Genomic DNA, 27,976 nt, shown 5'->3' on the forward strand with positions numbered 1-27,976 from the left:
GAATCATCTATAGTAGTGGTTTTCAAAGTGTGGTTCCTGGGCCATCAGCATTGCTTGTGAAAATTGTTGAAGATTCAATGCTTGGGATCTTATCTAGGATGACCAGCCATCCTGGTTTGCCTGTGGCTATTCTGGTTTACCTATGGCTGTCCTGGTTTTAGCACTGAGAATCCTGCATCCTGGGAAACCCCTCTGTCTTGGGTAAACTGGGACATTTGATCACTGTAGGCCGCCTGTGCTGGGCCTACTGAATTAGAAACTGTAGAACTCAGTAGTCTGTGCTTTTGTAATCCCTCCTGGTGATTCAGATGCATGCTAAGTTTGGGAACCACTGGTCTAGGGAACTGTGAGGAGTTTAACACTACTCAATAATGGGAGTATGTGATGAGGGATGAAGCTGAAGAGTAAGCTGAAGGGTCTTGTATGCTGTGTTAAAAAGTTTTATTTGGCTGAGAACAGTGGCTTATGCCTATAATTCCAGCATGTTGCGAGGCTGAGGTGTGAGGATCGCTTGAGGCCAGGAGTTCAAGACCAGCCTGGGCAACATACAAGACCCCATCTCTACAAAAATATTTAAAAATTGGCTGGGCATGGTGGTGCACACCTGGAATCCCAGCTACTTGAGAGGCTGAGGCTGGAAGATTGCTTGAGTTCAGGAGTTCAAGGCTACAGTGAACTGTGATTGCACTACTGCACTCCAGCCTCGGTGACAGAGTGAGCCTCTGTCTCTAAACATATACAAATAAAAAATAAAAGAAAAAAATAAATTTTATCCTATAGCTGATGAGTATACACTCACCAACTCAATAATTTTAATTAGAGTAGTATGTATTTTGAGCTGGATCTTTGCATAGACAAAACCACTCTGACTAATTAAAATATTTTATGTGTAAGTAAAAATGATTTTAACTAACTCTAGTTTACAAATTAATATGAAATTAAACATTTAAAAAGAAATTTCTACCTTTATGTATACCAGCTGAGTCTATGTGCTTGGACAGAATTTCTGAATGCTTACTCATTTTTAGTCTATCAAAACATATATATTTTATGCAAACTTTGTTTAAATTTGAACTTTAAAAATTTCCTGGAAATAGAAAGTGTTGGTAACTCATCAAGTATATATTATTTGGAACATGTTAGGTTTGGGATTATGAATGCAGTTTATGAAATTAAAAGCAGCTACAGAATTGTTCTATTTTCAATTGTTTGGAAAAGCACACTGAAATAGATATCATAAGGTATGAAGCCTTAAAATAATGCTTTGCTTTTGTTATATGTACAAGAAATACATTCCTTACAGTTTACTTCTGTTTTGCTTTATTTGAAGTACTAAAGCTTTATATTGTGCAAGGCCTTTATGTATATTTGGAAGTTAGAACTTGTTTCTCAAAACTTGAAATAATATTGGACCATATTTATTCATGTTACATTTTCATTCTTTAATTTGTGTTTAGGAAATGGCTGGTTTCTTGATGATGTTGTTATCAAGGATCCCACAACAAATTACGAATATGTGTTCTTCTGTCACAGGTTTGTAGGCGTACTTTTACATTGAAAAAATCCATTCCAAGTTTATGCATTGAGAACTGGGTAGCTTATTTAGTTGTTCCTAGTCACTGAGGCTTTGTTGGTTAACTTTTGTGAATATTAACCTTAGCGGCTCTTTATGCTATTGAGAAAGACGTTTATTATATTTATCATCATTCCTAATGATATAAATTTAATATTTAATGGTAAATTAAGATAGATTTTTAAAAATATGACTTCTCTGTACATATCAGAAAGAAAAATGAAAGTCTCTGACAAGAAAACGTATTCCCTTTGGACTAGGTCCGAAATTCGGTTCAAAAATAATAAATGTACACAGTGTTTCACGTAGCTTTTTATACAAAGATGATAGTGCTTACTCACTGTCAATGGACCTTGATTTTTGAGTTATTTTCCCAGCAGTGGTGATAAGTTTGCTTTGGTGATAGATTTGCTTTTTTTTTTTTGACATTGTCCTGCCTCTTTTCCTGTGGAACCCATAATAACCATTTATGAAATAACTGATTAGAGTTTAAACTATAGTTAGTGACCAAAGGACAGGATAAATTGATCCAGTGAATGTAACATCTATGATTTTGACAGTTAGCAGGCCGATTGAGTAACTCAAAAACATATTTTAGCCTTTCCAGATAGTAACTGCTTCTTCTACCACCCTTGCAGTCTTGTAGTCATTTTAGGATTTTCTTTCCCATTCTGTACTGCTCTGCCTTTGAGAGCCAGATGGTCACGTCTTTTTCAATTCCTGCTATCTTGTATTTCTGACTTGGGAAGATAATTGCCAATGGTTAATGTAAATACAAAGTCTGAAAATAATCGATGCACTTTTCTCTTCACAGATGGCTAGATCAGGGGGAAGATGATTGTAAAATTGTCAGAGAACTGTATGCCAGGGATAACAGTATCTTCTCTGCAAGTAGGTATCATGTATACACATTTCCTGGAAAGCTATGTTTTATGATGACTGGAGAAAGCATGACACTCTGAAATTAATGACCCTCTCTTTCCTTTATCTTCTCAGGGCAGAAGCTGGAACTTAAGAGAAAAGAAACAGTAAGATTTTTTGGGGGCTTTAAGATTATTTCATATAAACAATGTTCAAATGACTATTTGATGTGTTAAAACAAAACAGCCTGTAGTGTCTAGTAAGTACTGTTTCTTAGCAATTTCTTCTCTTTGTTTCTTCTCATACTGGTGTTTTTGTTTGTTTTGTTTTGTTTTTCTTTTTAGTGGACTGCAGAAAGCTGGAAGTTTACAAAAGGAAATACTCTTCAGTTCTATAACAAGCTGACTGGAGGGTTTGTCCGTCTGCATCCAGATGGCACAGTTGATGCCATTGGAGAGAAGACAGACAAATATGGTAAAACCATCATACAAAGCTTGTGGTGCTGGACAGTTCTGGGAGTTAAAGGAATGTAGATTTCTAGACATTGTTTAATTTATAGTATTGTTCTTTTTACAGATAGCTTTACACAAGTGTTAGGCCATTTAAATAATTTACTCTCTGCATTAATAAAAATGATAAATAGATGACAGGCTTTAAATCTGGGCACTGTGAAAAATATGTATATTTGGCATTAATTAATTGAAGAATAAAATGTAGGCAGTTATCAAAACACCATGTTAAATAATTTGAGCACCAGAGGAAATAATTAAAATAGTATTCTAAATTTCAGACATTCATAATCTAATGAAGAAGACAAATACAACAATTCTAATAATTGTTATTTGTAGCTAGTGTCCTAATAAATGTACAAAGGAAAACAAGGCAAGGAAAAACGAGATTTGATGTTTAATATCTGCATGTCATGAAGCTATAACCATGAGAATTAACAAAAGAGTAAACTGATGATGGTAGATGTTTGACTATAAACCCAAACCTCCAACTCTTTTTGAATTTGGACCTTTATTATTTAAACAATATTTGCCTGCTACACCTGTGAATTTAACTGTACTTTACTATGCTGGAAACTGTGCCGTTCAGTCTCGAGGATGTGCTGGAGCTACTAACCTACAGCATGTCTCAAAATGTAACCCCTTCTGCCTCATATTTGAGATCCTAGGGAACAACCAGTTTTCTCCTGTATGAAAATAAGCATCTGTCTAAAAATACTTCCTAGGAGCTTCTGTTTCCAAAATTATTCTTTAGACATTTTCCTTACCTTGGCAAAAATTGGTTCCCACTTGAGATTACTTATCCACTTACATCAGTCAAAGTGGCCCTTCATCCTATTCCCTGGGTTCTCTGCTGCCACTGTTGTTATTCTTTTTCTTTATTAGTATCCTATATTTGCAGATATGGCCGCAAAAATATCTCCCATTGTTAAATCAGAAACTGTGAAGGATCTAAATTGTACCTCACTTGTAGGAAACTACTGGGTCAGAGACCAAGACCATTTATTTCTCACATCAAGTGCACCAGCCAGAGCAGTTTCTTGTGTTGGGTTCCCTGAACTCCAGTCCTGCAGTATCACAATGTGAGGTCCCAATGGTACCAGCACAAGCAGTCAGGTACATTAAAAGAGAGAAATTTGCATATTAGGAAACTATGATCTTATATTTTCTATTTTTATTTTTTGTACATATATATATATATATTAAATCAACTTTTAAGTTCCAGGGTGTTGCAGGTTTGTTACACAGGTAAACTTGTGCCATGGTGGTTTGCTGTACAGATCAACCCTTTACCTAGTTATTAAGCCCAGCATCCATTAGCTCTTCTTCCTGATGCTCTCCCTCACCTGGACCCCTACTCTCCGATGTGTCCATTTGTTCTCATCATTCAGCTCCCACTTATAAGTGAGAACATGCAGTGTTTGGTTTTCTGTTCCTGGATTAGTTTGCTGAGGATAATGGCTTCTAGCTCCATCCATGTCCCTGCAAAAGACATGATCTCATTTCTTTTTATGCTGCATAGTATTCCATGGTAGTTACGTACCACATTTTCTTTATCCAGTCTGTCATTGTTGGGCATTTGGGTTGATTCCATGTCTTTGTTATTGTGAATAGTGCTGCAGTGAACGTACATAGGCATGTATCTTCATCATAGCATGATTTATATTACTTTGGGTATATACCCAGTAATGGGATTGCTGGGCCAAATGGTGTTTCAGCTTCTAGATCTTTGAGGAATTACCACACTGTCTTCCACATGGTTGAACTAACTTACATTCCCACCAGCAGTATAAAAGCATTCCTTTTTCTCTGCAATCTCACCAGCACACATCTGTTGTTTCTTGACTTTTATTCTCCTTTTTAAAAATTTAATTTTTCTTTTTTTTTTGTTTTTTACTCTGAGTTCTGGGATACATGTGCAGAATGTGCAGGTTTGTTACATAGGTATACGTGTGCCTTGGTGGTTTGCTGCACCTATCAACCCATCACCTAGGTTATTAGTGGGAACGTAAATTAGTTCAACCATTGTGGAAATCAGTATGGCAATTCCTCAAGGATCTAGAACCAGAAATACCATTTGACCCAGCAATCCCATTACCAAGTATATACCCACAGGAATATAAATCATTCGATTATAAAGATACATGCACACGTATGTTTTCTTTTTGCTTTCCATTTGCTTGGTAAATATTTCTCCATGACATTATTTTGAGTCTGTGTGTGTCTTTGCACATGAGATGGGTCTCCTGAATACAGCACACTGATGGGTCCTGACTCTTTATCCAGTTTGCCAGTCTGAGTCTTTTAATTGGGGGCATTTAGCCCATTTACATTTAAGTTAATATTGTTTTGTGTGAATTTGATTCTGTCATTATGATGCTAGCTGCTTATTTTGCCCATTAGTTGATGCAGTTTTTTCATAGTGTCGATGGTCTTTAGAATGTGGTATGTTTTTGCAGTGACTTGTACCAGTTTTTCCTTTCCATTTTTAGTGCTTCCTTCAGGAGCTCTGGTAAAGCAGACCTGGTGGTGACAAAATCTCTCTGCATATGCTTGTCGTAAAGGATTTTATTTCTCCTTCACTTACGAAGCTCAGTTTGGCTGGATATGAAATTCTGTGTTGAAAATTCTTTTCTTTAAAAATGTTGTATATTGGCCCCCACTCTCTTCTGGCTTATAGGATTTCTGCAGAGAGATCTGCTGTTAGTCTGATAGACTTCTGTTTGTGGGTAACCCAACCTTTCTCGGTGGCTGCCCTTACATTTTTTCCTTCATTTCAGCCTTGGTGAATCTGACAATTATGTGTCTTGGGGTTGATCTTCTCGAGGAGTATCTTTGTGGTGTTCTCTGTATTTCCTGAATTTGAATGTTGGCTTGTCTTGCTAGGTTGGGGAAGTTCTCCTGCATAATATCCTGAAGAGTGTTTTCCAACTTGGTTTCATTCTCCCTGTCACTTTCAGGTACACCAATCAAAAGTAGGTTTAGTCTTTTCACACAGTCCCGTATTCCTTGGAGGCTTTGTTCATTCTTTTTTTGCTAATCTTGTCTTCATACTTTATTTCATTAAGTTGATCTTCAATCTCTGATATCCTTTCTTCTGTTTGATCGATTTGGCTGTTGATACTTGTGTATGCTTCACGAAGTTCTTGTGCTGTTTTTCAGCTCCATCAGGTCATTTATGTTCTTCTCTAAACTGGTTTTTCTAGTTAGCAATTCCTCTAACCTTTTTTTCAAGGTTCTTAGCTTCTTTGCATTGGGTTAGAACATGCCCCTTTAGCTTGGAGGAGTTTGTTATTACCCACATTCTGGAGCCTACTTCTGTCAAATTGTCAGACTCATTCTCTGTCCAGTTTTGTTCCCTTGCTGGTGATGAGTTGTGATCCTATGGAGGAGAAGAGGCATTCTGGTTTTTGGAATTTTCAGTCTTTTTTGCAATCATTTTTCGTCATCTTTGTGGAGTTTTCTACCTTTGGTCTTTGATGTTGGTGACCTTCAGATGGCGTTTCTGTGTGGATGTCCTTTTTGTTGATGTTGATGCTATTCCTTTATTTAGTTAGTTTTCCTTCTAACAGTTAGGCCCCTCAGCTGCAGGTCTGTTGGAGTTTGCTGGAGGTCCACTCCACACCCTGTTTGCCTGGGTATCACCAGCAGAGGCTGGAGAACAGCAAATATTGCTGCCTGTTCCTTCCTCTGGAAGCTTCATCCCAGAGGGGTACCCACCAAATGCCAGCTGGAGCTCTCCTGTATGAGGTGTCTGTTGACCCCTGCTGGGAGGTGTCTCTCAGTCAGGAGGCACAGGGGTCAGGGACCCACTTGAGGAGGCAGTTTGTCCCTTAGCAGAGCTCGAGCACTGTGCTGGGAGATCTGCTGCTATCTTCAGAGCTAGTAGGCAGGAACATTTAAGTCTGCTGAAGCTGTGCCCATAGCTGCCCCTTCCCCCATGTGCTCTCTCCCAGGGAGATGGGAGTTTTATCTATAAGCCCCTGACTGGGGTTGCTGCCCTTCTTTCAGAGACGATCTGCCCAAAGAGGAGTAATCTAGAGAGGCAGTCTGGCCACAGCAGCTTAGCTGAGCTGCGGTGGGCTCTGCCCAGTTCAAACTTGCTGGAAACTTTGTTTACACTGTCAGAGGAAAACTGCCTACTCTCAAGCCTCAGTAATGACGTGACGGATGCCTCTCCTCGCACCAAGCTGGAGCATCCCAGGTTGACGTCAGACTGCTGCGCTGGCCACAAGAATTTCCCCAGTGGATAGTAGCTTGCTAGGCTCTGTGGAGCTGAGATCTGCTGAGCTAGACCACTTGGCTCCCTGGCTTCAGCCCCTTTTCCAGGGGAGTGAACAGTTCTGCCTCATTGGCTTTCCAGATGCCACTGGGGTATGAAAAATAACTCCTGAAGCTAGCTCAGTGTCTGCCCAAACAGCCACCCAGTTTTGTGCTTGAAACTCAGGGCCCTCGTGGTGTAGGCACCAGAGGAAATCTCCTGGTCTTTGGGTTGTGAAGACCATGGGAAATGTGTAGTTTCTGGGCAAGAGTGCATCTTTCCTCATGGCATGGTCCCTCACAGCTTCCCTTGGCTAGGGCAGGGAGTTTCCCGACCCCTTACACTTTCCGGGTTAGGCGACACCCCACCCTGCTTCTGCTCCCCTCCATGGGCTGCACCCACTATCTAACCAGTCTCAATGAGATGAGCTGGGTACCTCAGTTGGAAATGCAGAAATCACCCACCTTCTGCATTGATCTCGCTGGGAGTTGCAGACCGGAGCTGTTCCTATTCGGCCATCTTACCAGCCACCTGATAATTGCATTTTTCAATGTTGAGGTTTTAAAATATTTCACAAATTACTTGATACTGCTCCCTTCAAAGGGTGGGACTTGATTCCTCTCCCCATGAGCATGAGCTGAATTTAGTGACTGTCTTCTAAAACATAGAATATGGTGGAAATGACTGTGTGACTTTCAAGAGTAGGTCATAAAAGGTATTACAGATTCCTGCTGGCCCTGTCTCTCGGATTGCTCATTCTGGGGAAGCCAGCTGCCATGTCATAAGGACATTCAAGCAGCCCTGTGGAGAGGCTGACATTGCAAGGAATAGAAGCCATTTGCCAACAGCCCTTTGAGTGAGTCATCTTGCAGGAGGATCCTCCAGCTCCAGACAAGCCTTAAGATATCTACAGCCCCAACCAACAACTTGATTGCAACCTTATGAAGAGCCACTCAGATAAGTTGCTCCTAGATTCTTGACCTGCAGAAATTGCAAGAAATAAATGTTTGTTTTAATGCTGGGAAGTTTGGGAGTAATATTTTACACAACATTAGGTCGCTAACTGCAGCAGTTCATAAACTGTTCTGTAAGGTAATTGCTTACAATATTTTGCTACTCTGGACACTAGGAGGGGCTCTACCTTCCTTTCACGCTAAGTTATGGCCAGGAATGGAAAGAGCAGTATTACTCTAATCTCTAATTGTAATCCTCATTTTTTTTTTTTTTCTCATGTTGCTGTTTCACTTCTACATTCTGCAGTGGGAAGTCCTGAATATTCAGTGTTAATATTGATGCCTATTTTATGATGGATACATTTTAAAAAATATTCATTGTAGAAGGCATTGCAAGCATTAGGAAAAAATACTTCTAATATAAAAGTAATTACACGCTTTAATGATAAAAACATTCAATGAACTAGTAATGGAAGGGAGTTTCTTCTACATGGCGAAGAGCATTTATGAAAAACCCACAGCTAATGTAATCAGTGGTTAAAGACTGAAAGCTTTCCGTGTTGGAACTCAGAAAACAGTATCCTGAAATATGGTGCTTTGACATGCTGAACTAAAGAAGCAGTCTCAAGGTCTCTCTGACCCCCACCCCTCTAATCCTCTGTCTCTCCCAAAGCAGAGAATGAGGCTATTCTCTGAAGTTTCCTTTTCTACCTAAAAACTGGACCCCAGAGAGGAACACAATTGCCTTCAGTTCCTTCCCTGAAATTCCATCAATCAGAGAAGATTAAAACTCATATCACAGAGGAAGACAGTGAAAATTTAACACCATTACAGCCCAGATGAAATTTGAACTTTGTCCCAACTATTAATAGTATTTGTTCTCTAGTCCCATCTCATTCAGTTTCCAAAAAGAATCATTCATAAGATAATGCCTGCCTCCAGGTCCGTTCATTTCCTCCCCAAAATCATTTACTGCTACAACCCCACCTAATCTTCCCCTATGGAGCATTTTTACCCCATTGGTTATTTGGTAGCATGCACATTAGAATAAATTTGTTTGTTTTCTCCTATTAATCTGCATTTCATCAGTTCATTTTCAGTGAACCTTCAGAGGGTGAAGGGGGAAGCTTTCCTTCTTTGCCCCTATACCCCTAAATAAAAAACAAGATGAGGATGTCTGTTTTTGCCACTTCTATTCAACATTTTACTGGAAGTTCTAGGTAGAACAGGCAAGAAACAGAAATAAAAGGCATCCAAATAAAAAAAATAAGTAAAACTATATTTATAGATGACATGATATAATATATAGAAGATCCTAAAGGATCCACACAAAAATATTAGACCTAATACATGAAGTCATAAAGATTGTAGGATACAAGATCAACACAGAAAAATTATTTGTATTTTTATGAAGTAGCAATGAACAATCCAAAAGTTAATTTAGGAGAACTATTTATAATAGCATCAAAATCTTAGCAATAAATTCAAGAAATGCAAGTCTTTGTATACTCAAAGCTATTAAACATTTTTGAAAGGAAGAAGACCTAAATAGATGGAGAGATAGTCCATGATTGTAAACTGGAAATCTTAAATTTCCCAAAGTAATCTACAGATTCATTGCAATCGCTATCATTTTTTTTGCCCCTGAGATAGAGTCTCACTCTGTCGCCCAGGCTGGAGTGCAGTGGCGTGATCTCCACTCACTATAACTTCTTCTTCCCGGGTTCAAGCAATTCTCTTGCCTCAGCCTCCCAAGTAGCTGGGACTACAGGCATGCACCACCACACCCAGACAATTTTTTTTTTTTTTGTATTTTCAGTAGAGACAGGATTTCAACATGTTGGCCAGGCTGGTCTCGAACTCCTGACCTCAGGTGATCCACCCACCTTGGCCTCCGGAAGTGCTGGGATTACAGGTGTGAGGCACAAGACCTGGCCTGAAATTGCTATCAAAATCGTAACACCCTTTTCTGCAGAAATGGAGAAGCTAATCATAAATTTCACATGGAATTTCAAGGTTCCTTGAATAGCCAAAACAATACTGAAGAAGAACAAAGTTGACAGACTTATATTTCCTCGTTTTAACAAGGAAGCAAGATAGCCCACCCACATGTAGGCAGTCTTGGCAACCTTAGGCTCCCCTTTGGTTACTGCCCCTTACCGGTGATGGGGAACATAACAGGAGGGCTTTCTAGGAGGGTGCCATCCCTTTACGGATGCCAACCTAAAGGAAAGAAGATGAGAAAAAATATAAAACATTTGTTTGGGCCAAGGTTAAGGGCGACAGCTCAGGACACATTTCACACTTCAAGGTTGCCTTTGGAGAGTGCTCTGGAGAACAAAAGAGGGCTCACTACAAAAGTTATTCTTCAGGAATTCTTGCAGGTTTACAGAAATAACATTGGTTAGTGAGTGGTTGAACTATAGGGTGTATGACTATGACATTTTATGGCTACTTGGTGTCAGTCTAGAGCCTGAATAGCAAGTGGCCGCAAGAGGTAATTACTTATCTCAAGGGGGAGTGAGATGTGACTACTGTTACATTTTATTTTATTTATTTATTACACTTTAAGTTCTAGGGTACATGTGTGCAATGTGCAGTTTTGTTACATAGGTATACATGTGCTGTGTTGGTTTGCTGCACCCATTAACTCGCCATTTACATTAGGTATTTCTCCTAATGCTATCCCTCCCCCTGCCCCCCACCCCGCTGTGTCCAGAATTGGTTCCTTCTGGTGGGTTCTTGGTCTCGCTGACTTAAAGCATGAAGCCACAGACCCTCGTGGTGAGTGTTACAGTTCTTAAAGATGGTGTGTCCAGAGTTTGTTCCTTCCAATGTTCAGATACATCTGGAGTTTCTTCCTTCTGGTGGATTTGTGGTCTTGCTGACTTCAGGAGTGAAGCCACAGACCTTTGCAGTGAGTGTTACAGCTCTTAAAGGTAGTGCCTCCGGAGTTGTTTCTTCCTTATGGTGGATTCATGGTCTTGCTGACTTCAGGAATGAAGCCGCAGACCCTCGTGGTGAGTGTTACAGCTCATAAAATAGTGCAGACCCAAAGAGTGAGTAGCGGCAAGATTTACTGTGAGGAGCAAAAGAACAATGCTTCCACAGTGTGGAAGGGGCCTGAGTGGGTTGCCACTGCTGGCTGGGGTGGCCAGCTTTTATTCCCTTTTTTGGCCTTGCCCACGTCCTGCTGATTGGTCCATTTTACAGAGCACTGATTGGTCCATTTTGCTGATTGGTTCCTTTTACAGAGTGCTGATTGGTGCATTTACAATCCTTTAGCTAGACGCAGAGTGCTGATTGGTGCATTTACAATCTTTAGCTAGACACAAAAGTTCTCCAAGTCACCACCTGACCCAGAAGCCCAGCTGGCTTCACCTCTCACCATGACAGGCCCCAGTGTGTGATGTTCTCTGCCCTGTGTACAAGTGTTCTCATTATTCAGTTCCCACCTATGAGTCCTTTTTCTGTCCTTGTGATAGTTTGTTCAGAATAATGTTTTCCAGCTTCATCCATGTCCCTGCAAAGGACATGAACACATCCCTTTTCATAGCTGCATAGTACTCCGTGGTGTATATGTGCCACATTTTCTTAATCCAGTCTATCTTTGATGGACATTTGGATTGGTTCCAAGTCTTTGCTATTGTGAACAGTGCTGCAATAAACATACGTGTTCATGTGTCTTTATAGTAGTATGATTTATGATCCTTTGGGTATATACTCAGCAATGGGATGGCTGGGTCAAATGGTATTTCTAGTTCTAGATCCTTGAGGAATCGCCACACTGTCTTCCACAATGGCTGAACTAATTTACACTCCCACCAACAATGTAAAAGCATTCCTATTTCTCCACATCCTCTTCAGCTTCTGTTGTTTCCTGACTTTTTAATGATTGCCATTCTAACTGGTGTGAGATGGTATCTCATTGTGGTTTTGATTTGCATTTCTCTGATGACCAGTGATGATGAGCATTTTTTCATGTGTCTGTTGGCTGCATAAATGTCTTCTTTTGAGAAGTGTCTGTTCATATCCTTTGCCCACTTTTTGATGGGGTTGTTTTTTTTTTCTTGTAAATTTGTTTAAGTTGTTTGTAGATTCTAGATATTAGCACTTTGTCAGATGGGTAGATTGGAAAACTTTTCTCCCATTCTGTAGGTTTCATGTTCACTCTGATGGTAGTTTGTTTTGCTGTACAGAAGCTCTTTAGTTTAATTACATCCCACTTGTCTATTTTGGCTTTTGTTGCCATTGCTTTTAGTGTTTTAGTCATGAAGTCCTTGCTCATGCCTGTGTCCTGAATGGTATTGCCTAGGTTTTCTCCTGGGGTTTTTATGGTTTTAGGTCTAACATTTAAGTCTTTAATCTATCTTGAATTAATTTTTGTATAAGGTGTAAGGAAGGGATTCAGTTTCAGCTTTCTACAGATGGCTAGCCAGTTTTCCCAGCACCATTTATTAAATAGGGAATCCTTTCCCTATTGCTTGTTTTTGTCAGATTTGTCAAAGATAGGATGGTTGTAGATATGTGGTGTTATTTCTGAGGCCTCTCTTCTGTTCCATTGGCCTGTATCTCTGTTTTGGTACCAGTACCATGCTGTTTTGCTTACTGTAGTCTTGTAGTATAGTTTGAAGTCAGGTAACGTGATACCTCCAGCTTTGTTCTTTTTGTTTAGGATTGTCTTGGCAATGCGGGCTCTTTTTTGGTTCCATATGAACTTGAAAGTAGTTTTTTCCAATTATGTGAAGAAAGTCATTGGTAGCTTGATGGGGATGGCATTAAATCTATAAATTACCTAGGGCAGTATGACCATTTTCATGATATTGATTATTCCTATCCATGAGCATGGAATGTTCTTCCATTTGTTTGTGTCATCTTTTAATTCGTTGACCAGTGGTTTATAGTTCTCCTTGAAGAGGTCCTTCACATCCCTTGTAAGTGGTATTCCTAGGTATTTTATTATCTTTGTAGCAATTGTGAATGGAAGTTCACTCATGATTTGGCTCTCTGTTTGTTATTGGTATACAGGAATGCTTGTGATTTTTGCACATTTATTTTGTATCCTGAGACTTTTCTGAAGTTGCTTATCAGCTTAAGGAGATTTTGGGCTGAGACGATGGGGTTTTCTAAATATACAGTCATGTCATCTGCAAACAGGGACAATTTGACTTCCTGTTTTCCTAATTGAATACCCTTTATTTATTTCTCCTCCCTGATTGTCCTGACCAGAACTTCCAAAACTATGTTGAATAGGAGTGATGAGAGAGGGCATCCCTGTCTTGTTACATTTTAAATGCCTCTCTGGGCCTGACAATTTAAAGGGACTAGCATTCCTCAGATGAAAAGTTATTTCCTTTCTTGAGGCCTAAGTTGGCCTACACAGCTACTTCTTTCAAAGTCAATTACTAGGTTAAAAAGGATGTTAAGTCTCTTTATAAATATTGCCACATCTCTTTCCAGAAGTTATACCAGTTTTCACTGTCATCAGTGGTGCATGAGTCTTAGACTCACTACACTCTTGCCTTTAAAGTAGAAGTAATAACAAATACAGAAACTTGTATATGTATATAGGTTTTTTCCCATAAAGCATAACTAGTTAATGGGGCTGTATGCTCTACCCACTTTTGTTTGTGACACAGTTTTCTATTTACTTGGCATCCCCTTTCACTGTCAGTGGTGCCCTAGTGACAGTCAGTTATATAGTCACCATATCTCTAATACATACTTTTTAAATTTCCAGTTCCAGTTTCAACTTAAGCGAAGTGACAATTTAAAGAGAATTATTTCGTAGGGGATATAGCTTCTTAAATCTTCTTTGTGCTTTCAGGACAAACTTTTCTGAATTTTAAGAATTACTGCTTCAGTAAATAATTTGTATGGTGTATTGAAGAGTGTAATACCTCTTCTCCCTTTGCTTCAACTTAAAAATAAATGTTATTGTGCCTGTTGTATCTATCTTTGAATAGATAAAAATATAGCTAATTTCAATACCTGCCACCTGTGTAGATTTTCTTTGGTCTCCTTACCTATATCTCCTTTGTACCTAATGGAATTCCAGTTCCTCTCTGAGATCATTGCTAATAGTTAATCTACATAGTTTTAGGCCCTATTTCTAGTGAATATCTGGTGGTGATTAGCTGCTATTCTTGTCTCTGTCTGGTTCTCTGTACTTGGTTTTAATTAAGAATCTGAAAAAAGATTTATTAGTATATAACACTAACTGTACAATGTCCACTTTTTCTACTACCCAGCTCTTACCACATCTTGACTATACTTCTCTGAAATCAAACCCCTCTATTTTCTGAGCAGAGTTTGAAAGACCTCCTTTGTTTTAGATTGGAAATGAATGTGCTCTAAATTGGGTGTTGTCTGGTTCAGCCCCCTTCACTGAGAACTTCAATCCCCATATACAGAAAGAAACCTTGGGGAGAGGAGATGTCAGGGGAGAAGAGGATTCTGGATGTTTTAGAAATACATGTACATATTAATAGTAGGGGAATGGCTACCGATTTTTCTCTGGGATGTATACTGTAACTCTCTGACTTAAGTATATAGTACGAAGTGTAACACCTTTACTGAACTGCAGCAAATCGGGGCTATTTGTATCAAATTGCTGAATTTCTCAATTCAGAATCTCGCAAGAGATCTAACATTAGTTTCAAGTGTTGTACTGCATGTGGTTGCAACAGGGAGTATTTAATCGTATGTTTTGCTCTAGAAGCTGTAAAACAAGTTTTAAACATTTTCCCCCACCACTACAAACATAATCATCTCATGTTAAAAGCAGTCTGCTAGCAACCCAAAGCTGTCAACTGCATTTGGTAATTTAAACCTTTACTCTTCCGTGGCTACTCTTTGCCTACTACAAAAGGCTCTGGGAGAGAAGTTGCATGTCTAAAATCAGCTTCCTTTATTCCCTCCTGGGTTGGGAGATAGCCATGAATGGATTTGAAGTAGAGTAGAAACACTTTGGCAGCTAAGTGGAGGCCAGATTTGAGGCATATGGAGGAAGATTAGAAAAGGAAAGACCAGTCAGTAGGGTTTTGTAATGTGTCAAGCAAAAGGTGATGAGGACTTGGAGTACTTCAGTGGGAGTACTGATGGAGAAGAAAGAAAAATTTGAAGAATTTCAAGCAAGCAAAATTGGCAGGGCTTGGTGATATATTGGAAAAGGAATGTTAAGGGAAAAGGATTACTCTAAGGTTTCTGCTTTGGGTAATTGAGTTATTCATTGAGTCACTAACTGAATTAAGAAATGTAGAAGGATTAGATATGGAAGCTAGGAATGTGTGGAAAATTATGAGTTTTAGTTTGTGCATACTAAGTTTGAAGTGCTCATGAAACATCTAGTTGTTTACATTCAACAGTATATGAACCTGATGTTGAGGGAGAGATGAGTGATGGAGATATAGATTTGGGATTTCTCAATTTATAGATTATTAAAGCAAATTTCCCAGGGAGCGAGAAGAAGAGTGAGAACGGTAGTCATTTAAAGATAGAAACCTAGGGACACCTTTGAGTGAAGAGCATGTAGGGGCCAAGGGAAAACTTCCCCTTTCCCCTGTGAAGATTCACTAAAAATCACTGATAAAATGCAGATTAATAGTGGAAAAAGCAACAAGTATTTTGTATTTAAAAGCATGCAAGTATTAATAGGATAAAAAGCATATAAGTTTTACATAACACAAGAGCCTTCAGAATGAAGACCCACAGATACAGGGGAAGCTCTCCATTTAAAATATATATATTTAACAAAATATGAACAGCCATGTAGAAATAGGATTGGTCAAAAAAGGTATAAACTAGTACTAATAGACTGAGTGGCGAAACCTAGCAAGGCCTGTCTGTCTAGATTCTTCTTGGCCTCGCTGTGCTACATTCCTTCCTTCTGGGTGTGGGACAGGACCCTCTCTGGTTAGGGGTCTTATGACCTACAGTCAAGGCAGATAAGATCATTTCTTCATGGCCAGTTTTGCCATAGAAAGGGAGGAAGAATGTTAGAAAAATATTTTTAGGTTTCATGACTGGCTTTGGGGAGATGGGGCTCTGGTTTCTATGACCTGCCTTGGAGAAGAGAGAGTCTAGTTTCTGTGGCTAGCCTCCAGGGAGAATGAGGGGCCAGGTGAAAGTCAGAAAAAGCTTTTGCTTCTGAGACCACTTCTGAAGGACTTCATTTTGGGATGTTGTTTTTTGGGACCTTACAATAGAACAAAGAATGAAGTGGGAGACCAAGAAGGAAGCTAGTGAGGTGGGAGATGGTGGAGTTTCAAACGGCATCCACAGGTTCAAACATAGTAAAGAGGCAAAGTGCAATAAGGATTGAAATGCTTCTGTTGGATTTGACCAATTCAAGTTTATTTTGGTGAATGTGACTAGATCCAATGAATGTTAGTATTAGCTGGGAACTTTAAGATAATGTAGCCTTAACCCTTATTTTTAAAGATCAGAACATTTTAGATATAAGAACTTTGATAATTTTTATCTAGGTTATAACTAAAAATATTCCTTGCACAACATAGGTGTTCAATAAATGATGGTTGAATGAGTGATTGAACTTTTCATTGGCAGAGCCAGAACTAGAAATCCTACATCCAGATTCATATTGTAGAGAAAGCTTTTTCTCTACTGTTTAAGTTTGAATGATTGGGAGCCTGAGAAATAACTGACAATAGACATGTATCAGGAGAAAATACAAGGTTTATTTACATGTGCACACCATAGGTAAGGTGGAAGTACTTAGTAATGAGTAACTTACTGAATAGTAGAGGTAAAAGTTTATATGCCAACTTCACAACAAAAAAGGGAGTGTGTTTAGGGCTTCCATGGGAAAGTATGGAACGTTCTATTGGACTTCCAGTAATGTGGGGGCCAGTGGCACCTGTATTTTCAGGAAGGGGATGAATACAGCTGTAGTTCCTGGAGTATCTGCCTAATGCTTCTTTCTGTTGCTGCTGATTGCTCAGATGTTTTCAGCTTAATTTTAATACCTCTTAGTGGCCCGTCACGCTACCAAAAATAGAGTGGGCTTCTTCAAGGAGATGGGCACACTGGGTTATCGGGCTGAACGCATCAATCTGCTCATCTGCCAACTGAACTAGACCTAGGTGCCAAACTGTAGTAAATTTTTATCAGTGAAGTGGAAGCAAGTGTTTTTGTTTTTTCGGGGGGGAATTTTTATCGAGTATCTTCAGGGAAGATTATTTCCTGCATTATTTTCAAAACTGGAAAGGAAGGGTAAAAAAAAAAGACATTATCTGGCCGGGCGCAATGGCTTATGCCTGTAATCCCACCACTTTGGTAGGCTGAGGCGGGCGGATCACCTGAGGTCGGGAGTCCGAGACCAGCCTGACCAACATGGAGAAACCCCGTCTCTACGAAAAATACAAAAATTAGCCAGGCATGGTGACACATGCCTGTAGTCCCAACTACTCAGGAGGCTGAGGCAGGAGAATAGCTTGAACCTGGGAGGCGGGGGTTGTGGTGAGCAAAGATTGTGCCATTGCACTCCAGCCTGGGCAACAAGAGCAAAACTGCATCTCAAAAAAAGAAAATAAAGTACAGTAGCTTATGTTCATGGCAAGCACCTCTCATCACAGTCTGGTTCGAAGGAAAAAATTCCAGCGTTTCCTCAAGGCTACAGAAACCAAAACAGCATGGTACTGATAGGAAAACAGATATGTAGACCAATGGAACAGAACAGAGGCCTCAGAAATAACACATCTACAACCATCTGATCTTTGACAAACCTGACAAAAACAAGCAATGGGGAAAGGATTCCCTATTTAATAAATGGTGCTGGGGAAACTGGCAAGTCATATGTAGAAAGCTGCAACTGGATCCCTTCATTACCCCTTATACAAAAATTAACTCAAGATGGATTAAAGACTTAAATGTAAGACCTAAAACCATAAAAACCCCAGGAGAAAACCTAGGCAATACCATTTAGGACATAGGCGTGGACAGAGACTTCATGACTAAAATACCAAAAGCAAGGACAACAAAAGAAAAAACTGACAAATGGGATCTAATTAAGCTAAAGAGCTTCTGCACAGCAAAAGAAACTACCATCAGAGTAAACAGGCAACCTACAGAATGGGAGAAAATTTTTGCAATCTACCCGTCTGACAAAGGTCTAATATCCAGAATCTACAAAAAACTTAAACAAATTTACAAGAAAAAAACAACCCCATCAAAAAATGGGCAAAGGATATGAAAAGACGCTTCTCAAAAGAAGACATTTATGCAGCCAACAAACATGAAAAAATGCTCATCATCACTGGTCATCAGAGAAATGCAAATCAAAACCACAATGAGATACCAACTCCAGCCAGTTAGAAGGGCGATCATTAAAAAGTCAGGAAACAACAGATGCTGGAGAGGATGTGGAGAAATAGAAACACTTTTATACTGACAAAAACAAGCAATGGGGAAAGGATTCCCTATTTAATAAATGGTGCTGGGGAAACTGGCTAGCCATATGTAGAAAGCTGAAACTGGATCCCTTCATTACCCCTTATACAAAAATTAACTCAAGATGGATTAAAGACTTAAATGTAAGTTGGTGGGAATATAAATTAGTTCAGCCATTGTGGAAGACAGTGTGGTGATTCCTCAAGGATCTAGAACTAGAAATACCATTTGACCCAGCAATCCCATTACTGGGTATATACCCAAAGGATTATAAGTTGTTCTACTGTAAGGACACATGCACACATATGTTTATTGCAGCACTGTTCACAATAGCAAAGTCTTGGAACCAACACAGATGTCCATCAGTGATAGACTGGATAAGGAAAATGTGGCATATATACACCATGGAATACTATGCAGCCACAAAAAAGAATGAGTTATGTCCTTTGCAGGGACATGGATGAAACTGGAAAACATCATTCTCAGCAAAGTAACACAAGAAGAGAAAACCAAACACCGCATGTTCTCATGCATAAGTGGGAGTTGAACAATGAGAACACATGGACACAGGGAGGGGAACATCACACACCAAGGCCTGTCAGGGATTGGGGGCCTGGGGGAGGGATAGCATTAGGAGAAATACCTAATGTGAATGATGAGTTGATGAGTGTAGCAAACAAACATGGCACGTGTATACCTATGTAACAAACCTGCATGTTGTGCATATGTACCCCAGAACTTAAAGTATAATAAAAAAAGTTTAACTTTGTTATGAAATCATTTTATAAATATTATATAATGTACATTACATGTTATGTATTTGATATATTTTATATATTAGTATATTGCATATGTATATAGATATAGCTGTGTATATACATACATACTCAAATACATACGACACAGACTAGGAAATGAAATAGGTCATGGATCAAGGAATCACCAGTTTTTAAAATCATTTTTTTCACATACATATAGATGAGAAAAGTGCATACATTATACTATGACTTTTCACAAATTGAACATACTATGGAGAAGCATTTTACCTTTGACTGAAAACATTTAATAGAGAAATGTAAATTATTAAGAGATTTCAGTATATATTGAATAAAAATGTTTTGAAAGCAAAAATTGCTTTCTAATACTTAAAAAATGTTTTCCAGGTGTCTTTGATGTTATTTTCAACGAAAGAAATATATGCATTTTCCAAAGTCATGAGATAAGGCATCTTTCTCTTGCTCTTGACAATGGCATTGTCACTGGAATGGTGTGTAATAAATTTTCTTTTTGCCATATATCAATAGTATTATGTTTGTATATATTTATGTATCATATACATTTATAAGATTACCATTTCCCTTTGGCTTGTTCTAGTGCTTTTTTCATTCTGTTTTGTTTCATTCGTTGTTGAGCTTGTAATGCATAAATGGTTCTAAATTTCAGCAATTGGAATTTAGACAAGAAAAAGTAGACCCATTCTCTAATAACATTCAAAATTTTAATGAGCTTTCAAAAGGAGACTGACTTCTCAATGGCCGTTTTGGGGACCGTATTGTTGGGGAAAAAATGATAATTTTATATAATTATACCTTGTATTGCTTAGTTTAGATTTGAAAAGTAGCATTTAATATAATGCATACATGTTATTTATTTTTTAAAATAATACAATATAGAATAACTTTAATGTACTGTCTTAAGTGCTTAATATGTATTACAATATTTCATTCTTCAATCTACTAGATGAGAGAATCCATTATTATTTGTATTTAACAGAAGAGAAACATGAAAAATAGAAGGATTAAGTGAGCGCACAGAGTCACAAGCTAGTAAGTGTGAAAGCAGGAATTTAGTGTAGGCAATCTGACACTAACACTCATGCTACAGCTTCCTCATATAATGCTATACAATAATTGTTTTTTTTTTTTTGGAGACAAGGTCTTGCTCTGTTAACCAGGCTGGAGGGCAGTTGGCATGATCAGAACTCACTGCCGCCTCGAATTCCTGGACTGAAGCATTCTTCCTGCCTCAGCCTCCCCAAATACTGGCATTACAGGCTGATTTCAACTCATGGAATGTTGTTTAACTTAAGGGAAAAGAATACTTATAGAAAAAAACCCACCTTGTGTAATTTGTACGCCTGAAATTCTGACTAGTGATCAATCAGTCAGACTTTTCCATGAAGTCTTTTCTTCTCTGCTCTGGACTTGCTAAGGTACCCTACAGTGTAGTTCACAGCACATTCTGATCAGCATGGAACCTGGTCATAGTAAATGCTTAAGAAATATGAATGTGGATATGGAATCTACTCCATTGAATTAAGAGTTGAAGAAATATCTCATTACTATATTTTTCTAAAATCAAATTAAGGCTACCTTAAAGCCCTTATTCTACTAGGTTGCACTAGGTTGGTGGGATATTTCATTTTAGTTACTATGGGACTCATCTTGTTTCACAGAAGATTTCACCTGGTATGGTGGGCCTCAGAATATCTGGTGACAGCTGTCATAGCTTTGAACCACACTGGTTACTGAGATGTACTCATCCAGTGTCAGATGGTTTCTTGCAGATCAATAGCTCTGCTGCCTCCCTGCCATACTTGGGCAATGGAACTTTGCTGATGTTGATAGATTTAGTGTTTTGGATCTAACCATTTAAGAGGCACCAATGACTTTTCCTCTTCAGGCCCTACTGCCTCCCTGGTGAACTAGAGGGAGATGGGGAGGGACCTAAAACACTGTCTTGAACAATAGTCATGTCTCAGTGTAGCATAACCTTCTTAATTTGTTTCGTTTTTGAAAGCAAAATTTAGGAATGAGATAAAATTTCTATCAGTTTCGGTTTTTAGTCCCAAATGCTCCTAAATTGGGAGGACACAAATGAGAAAATTAAAAAAAAAAGATAAGATACGTATTAGCATGTTATTAAATTATCCTGCCAATGAAGTTATTGTTCCAACATTTCCAGCATTCTTCCATGGATTCTGAGAAATCAAGAGAAGGAAGTCCTTGGAGCAAATCATTGGAAATAAGTCTGTGGAATAAAATCTATTGAATTTCAAAATCATGAGATTTTATAAATAGTACAAAGTTTCTATGAAATGAAGTAGACACCTGTATATGTGTATAATGTGATTACATTAAAAAATTTTTTCTCTTGCTAATTTGGAGGGTTTTTTGTTTTTCCTTTTAGGTTAGTGGTGAAGCCACCACTGAGCTGCGGGTGCTTTATCAGCCTAATCGCTGTGCACTTCTTGAGTCGGCACTGGTTCCTGGTCACACAGTTGTTTTTGATCGTCATGGCAAAATAGCTGATGCATCATCAGCAGGCTATGCAAACCTTTCAAAAGAATTTGTGATTTTTGTCAAGGTAAAATGGGGAAAGTTATTAAAGTTTATATTGCTAAATCCCCACTTTCTTTTGCCCTATTGAGGAAAAATCTTAAATTGAGTCATAATGCAGTAATCGAATCACTTCCCACTAGGTGGCATTGGTGCCTATTTCCATTCTGTTTGCCAGACTTTGAAAGGCAATAGGGATGACAGCTTTAATAGCAATGACACTCTGAGGGGATTAATATCCTCTAATTGAAGTTGGAGATTAAACTATGAATGTGGGAATTCTTAATAAAAAGTTAAAGAACCTTGCATTTGGAAGTCAAACAAATGTGTGTATTGAACTTTTCTAACAATTAGAATTTATACTCTTTGAGTGTTGTATACATTTGATCCTTTCATAATGCTTATTTTTTTCTTTATGTGTTTGTGAATCTATCTTAAAATGATATATAAATATAATAGCATTTATGAGGTTTCTCATTTTGTTCGAGCATTTACTGAGAATTTCACCACACCATGAGACTAAATAAATCATCAAAAAACACTAACAGATACTATCTGTATTTTAAAGGCAAAGGAAAAGATTTTCAGGAAAATAATTATCTTAACTAGTGTAGCATAGTTATTAAATCAGTATTCAGCTAAAGTATACTTAGATTTAAAACCTCAAAGATTTTGTAGGTTCATTTCTAGACCATTGCAATAAAGCGAGTTTCTCAATAAAGCTAGTCACACAAATTCCTGGTTTTCCATTGCCTGTAAAAGTTATGTTTACTACACTGTAGTCTATTAAGTGTACAACAGCGTTATGTCTAAAAAATGTACATACCTTAATTTTAAAATATTTTAGTGCCAAAAAATGCTAACGATTGTCTGAGCTTTCAGCAAGTTGTAATCTTTTTGCTGTTGTGGGGGTCTTGCCTTGATGTTGACAGCTACTCATGAATCAGGGTGGTGGTTGCTGCAGATTGGAGTGGCTGTGGCAGTTTCTTAAAATAAGACAACAATGAAGTTTGCCACATTGATTGACTCATTCTTTCAAGAAAGATTTCTCTATAGCGTGCAATGTTGTTTGATAGCATTTTATCCATAGTAGAACTTTTCAAAATTGGTATCAATTCTCTCAAACTGCTGCAACTGAGTTTATTTAATAGTCTGAATTATTTGTTGTCATTTTAACAATGTTCACAGTGTCTTCATCAGGAGTTTATTCTGTCTCAACAAATTACATTCTTTGCTCATCCATAAGAAGTAACCCTTCATCTCTTCAAGTTTTATCATGAGATCGCAGCAATTCAGTCACAACTTCAAACTCCACTTCTCATTCTAGTTCCCTTGCTATTTCTACCACATCTGCAGTTATTTCCTTCTCCGAAGTCTTGAACCACTCAAAATCATTCACGAGGTTTCAAATCAAATTCTTTCAAACTCCTGTTAATGTTGGTATTTTGACCTCCTATCCCCATGAATCATAATTGTTCTTAATGGCATCTAGAATGGTGAATCTTTTCTAAAAGGTATTCAATGTACTTTGCCCAGAGCCATCAGTGAAATCACTCTCAAACATATTAGGAAATGTGTTTCTTAAATAATAAGGCTTGAAAGTTGAAATTACTTCTTGATTCATGGGCTACAGAATGGATATTGTGTTAGTAGGCATGAAAATAACATTAATCTCCTTGTACATGTCCATCAGAGCTCTTGGGTGACCAGGTACATTGTCAATGAATAGTTACATTTTGAATTGTTTTTTTTTTTTCTGAGCAGTAGGTCTCAACAGTGGGCTAAAAATACTCAGTAAACAATGCTATAAATAGATATGTTGTCCCTCAGGCTTTATTTTTCCATTTCTAGAGCACAGGTAGAGTAGATTTAGTATAATTCCGAAGGGCCCTAGGGTTTTTGGAATGGTAAATGAGCACTGGCTTCAACTGAAAGTCACCAAATGCATTAGCCCTTAACAAGAGAGTCAGCTTATCCTTTGAAGCTTTGAAGCCAGGCAATGAATTCTCCTCTCTAGCTATGAAAGTCATACATGGCATCTTCTAATAGAAGGTTATTTTATTTACACTGAAAATCTGTTGATAATCTCATCAACTATCTTAACTAGATCTTCTGGGTAACTTGCTACAACTTCTCCATCAGTACTTGCCACCTTGTACTATTATGTTGTGAAAATGGCTTCTTTCCTTAAACTTCATCAACCAACCTCTGCTAGCTTCAGCCTTTTCTCCTACAGCTTCCTTACCTCTCTCAGCCTTCGTAGAATTGAAAAGAGTTAGGGCCTTGCTCTTGGGGTTTGGCTTTGGCTAAGAGAATATTGTGGTTAGTTTTGGTCTTATTTCGAGGCCACTAAAACTTTCCCCATATCAGCAATAAGACTGTTTAGGTTTCTTATTATTCATGTATTCACTGGAGTGGCATTTCTGATCTGCTTCAAGAACTTTTCCTTTGCATTCACAATGTGGCTACCTTACACAAGAGGCCTAGCTTTAGATCTGTCTCAGCTTTTGACAGATCTTCCTCACTAAGCTCAATAATTTCTAGCTTTTGATTTAAAGCAGGAGATATGTGACTCTTCCTTTCACTTGAACACTTAGAGGTCATTATAGGGTTATTGATTAGCCTAATTTCAATATTGTTGTGTCTGAGGGAATAGGGAGGCAAGGGAGAGAGATAGCGGAATAGCTGGTTAGTGGAGCCATTCAAAACACACACAGCATTTGTCGATTAAGTTCACTGTCTTATATGGGCATGGTTTATGTCCCCCAACATAATTACAATGGTTAACATCAAAGATCACTGATCACAATAACAGGTATAATAATAATGAAAAGCTTGAAATATTGTGATAATTACCAAAATGTGGCACAGAGACACGAAGTGAACACATGCTGTTGGAAAAATAGCACTGATAGACTTGCCTGATGTAAGGTTCTCACAAACCTTCAATTTCTTAAAAAAAAAAAAAAGTATCTGTGAAGCAAATAAAGTGAAGCACAATTAAGTGAAGTGCAAGTAAAGAAGGTATGGCTGTACTTACTCTATAATAAGCACTTTCTCACATTACTGTTTCTCCCAAAACAACATAATTTTAACTCAGACATCTCATGTTATTTAGCTTAAGGTTAAAGTTAATGGTTTCATAATACTCAAATGTAAGTATTACATGTATACACACACACGTATATGTCTTTTTGTTGTTGAACATTTAATCTCTCTCTTTTCCCACTTCTGCATATGATACTATAATGTATATTTTGACATATGCCTTTGACCACATCATTTATTATTTTCTTAGCCTAGAAAATTAAAAATTGAACTTAAGGGTTAGAATGTGAAACTTTCAAGGCTCTGGGAACATACTGCCAAATTTATTTCTTCAGATGTCCCAATATTTACTCCTGTGAAAGTTAAGCCAACTATAAAGTTAGGGTAATACTATCCTCACTTTTGACATCAACCACAGAGTTTGGGGGACACTGAGACCACTATCAAGGCTTGATAATTTACCAGAAGAACTCACAGAACCCATTGAAAATTGTTATACTCAAAGTTACAGTGTATTATAGAGAAAGGATACAGATTAAAATTGGCTAAGCAAAGAGACACATAAGGCAGAGTCTAGGAAAAGCACCAAATATGGAATGTGCACGGTTCTCTCCCCATGGAGTCAAGACAGAGGTACTTTCTCAGCACTGGTGTGGGACAGTATGCACGGAGTATTGCCAACCAAGGAAGCTTTCTGAGCCTTAGTATTCAGAGTCTTTAATGGGCTTCCATCCTGTAGGGAGTCCATGTGGCTGATCTCAGTCAGTCTCCAGCCTCTCAGGAGGTCACTTGACACTTTCTGACTCAAAGCCCCCTAACCTAAGTCACATTATTAATATCTGGCTGGCCCAAGGTCTGCAGGCAAACAGCAACACTCCTATCAGGCATGACACTCCAAGGGTAAAGAGATTACCACTCAGAAGCTGAGGCGAAGGTCAGACTTCTCTGGGTAAAGTTAAAGTCTTAGTACCCAACTACTTTCAGCAGTGTAGAAAAACATCCATCTCACTGACCTCAGTGTCACTGAGTATGGTCCTTAAGGAGAAGAGCTTTGACAATTTTCTAGAGGAATAAACATCCAATTTTAGCTTATTTTTTTTTTTTTTGTATTACTAGTGTGGATTACCTTTCCTTATGTTTATTCACCATTTGTATTTTTCTTTTGTGATTTGAGTATTTTTCTATTATCAGTTCTTTACTGTGTTAGTGTTTTTCTAATTAACTTTCAAGAGTCTTTTATATATTCCTCAAGTTAATGATTATATATGATTTTCTTAAATATATCTTATTTGTATTTGATATCTTTTTACATTCATTCCTATATGCATACATTTAAATATCCATAGAGGGTATTCCATAATTCAGTTACTCTTATAGCATACTTTTTATTGTGCTTTATTTTAATATTAACATTATTTGTTTAAGGTGATAGTAAATTCCTTAAGAGAAATATTTGTGTTTTGTATCTTTTAAAAATCTCTGTAGCATCTGATGCTGGCCTTTATACTGTCAACAAATGATAACTGAAGTAAATCAACCTCCTTTAGTTTTGTTTACCTTTGCATAGCAGTTAAATTATTTACTTCTTTTGCTCATTTTCAGCCACCAAGCTTCCTGGTCACTGGTCAATTCTAAAGAAAATTGCCCCTATAGCTGTCTCCCTCTAGCAAACACGAGCCTGTTATTGACTGCCTTTCTGTTCTGTTTGTTGCTCTGAAGGGGGTGTTCCTCAACAGTGCTGTGGTTCTACTTGCTACAAGCCTGTGTCAGGCCCTATGTCTACAGCCTGATGGAAGCTGCACTGGAGTGGGAAGCCAGTCTGAAAAATCATACTGGAAAGTGCATAAAATCAGCTCTGGGATTTGTATGTTTGAAAGTGTGAAAAATGCACAAATGTATCTAAGAATCAAGGATGGCCGATGCGATGGAACCGTAAGCATCTGCTCTTGTTTCTCTCAGCAAATGTTTAAGACATTTGCCAGTTGTAGACATGAGAATAGCACTTTCTGAGTGGGTTTTGGAAATTGAATGTTACATGTGGTGGTCTCCCTTGACTGGTATTTTTAATAAGTGAGGAGAGCAGCCACATACCTGGTATGATAAGAGAGGAATCTTGACCCTCTAGACAGGGCTTCTGAAATGTAATGTATGTACAGATCACATGGGAATTGTGTTAGGAAGTAGATTCTGATTCAGGAAGGCTGGCATGGGACCTGAGTGTTTACATTTCTAACAAGCTCTCAGCTGTGGCTGCTGAAGCTGGTCCATGAATGATGCTTTGAGAACCAAGGTTCTAGAAAGGCCAGCTCAACAGTGTTTCCTTACTGCTCCTTTTGGTGCCTGAAATTCCACCACTGGAAACCCTGTACTTGACTAAGGAAGCTATTTTAAATTCTAAATATTAGGGGTTTTTCTTTTTGTATTTTTATTTTTAGAGACAGAGTCTCACTCTGTCACCCAGGCTGGAGTGTAGTCGTGCAATCTTGGCTCACAGCAGCTTAGGTGATCCTCCTGCCTCAGTCTCCTGAGTAGCTGGGACTACAGGCACATGCCACCATGCCTTGCTAATTTTTGTACTTTTTGTAGAGAGAGGGTCTCGCCATGTTGCCCAGGCGGGTCTCCAACGCCTAGGCTCAAGAGATCCACTGCCTTGGCCTCCCAAAGTGCTGGAATTATAGGCCTAAGACATTGTGCCCAGACAAGGGTTTTTCTTTAACACCTTGAGCCTTAGGAGGGGATGTGGAAGACAACTAACATAACAGCTTATATATATATTCATAATTCTTCTGTGGGGTGAGGAACAAGTAAGAGTGCACATTTAACCTTCCTATTAATGCTCTCCATCTATTATTGTTTAAAATAGTTTAGTTTAAATTAGGTCTTCTGGATAAATTCTGAGGTCCCCTTTCTCTCTTTTTACCAGTCATGATGTCTAGCTATAAGGGGGAACCTGCATGTGTTTGTTGGGGTATGAGGAGGGAGGACTTGGACCTTTCATGGTTCCCAGGGTCCCTGTCTGTGCT

The 27,976-nt window shown here is 38.4% G+C and overlaps 1 protein-coding gene across 1 annotated transcript in view; it reads left to right on the forward strand.

Moving 5' to 3' along the window:
* RP1 (RP1 axonemal microtubule associated) overlaps positions 1-27,976 on the forward strand; it is a 152,279-nt gene that overhangs the window by 111,603 nt on the left and 12,700 nt on the right. The window contains exons 9-15 of the mRNA XM_033202786.1: positions 1,458-1,533; positions 2,388-2,464; positions 2,570-2,601; positions 2,779-2,908; positions 19,731-19,834; positions 21,757-21,933; positions 26,673-26,885. Coding sequence (XP_033058677.1) covers positions 1,458-1,533; positions 2,388-2,464; positions 2,570-2,601; positions 2,779-2,908; positions 19,731-19,834; positions 21,757-21,933; positions 26,673-26,885 — 809 coding nt within the window. The remainder of the gene's footprint in view (positions 1-1,457; positions 1,534-2,387; positions 2,465-2,569; positions 2,602-2,778; positions 2,909-19,730; positions 19,835-21,756; positions 21,934-26,672; positions 26,886-27,976) is intronic.

The sequence above is a fragment of the Trachypithecus francoisi genome, unplaced genomic scaffold, assembly GCF_009764315.1.
Source record: "Trachypithecus francoisi isolate TF-2019V2 unplaced genomic scaffold, Tfra_2.0 Lachesis_group7, whole genome shotgun sequence".
In the NCBI taxonomy this organism is placed as follows: domain Eukaryota; kingdom Metazoa; phylum Chordata; class Mammalia; order Primates; family Cercopithecidae; genus Trachypithecus; species Trachypithecus francoisi.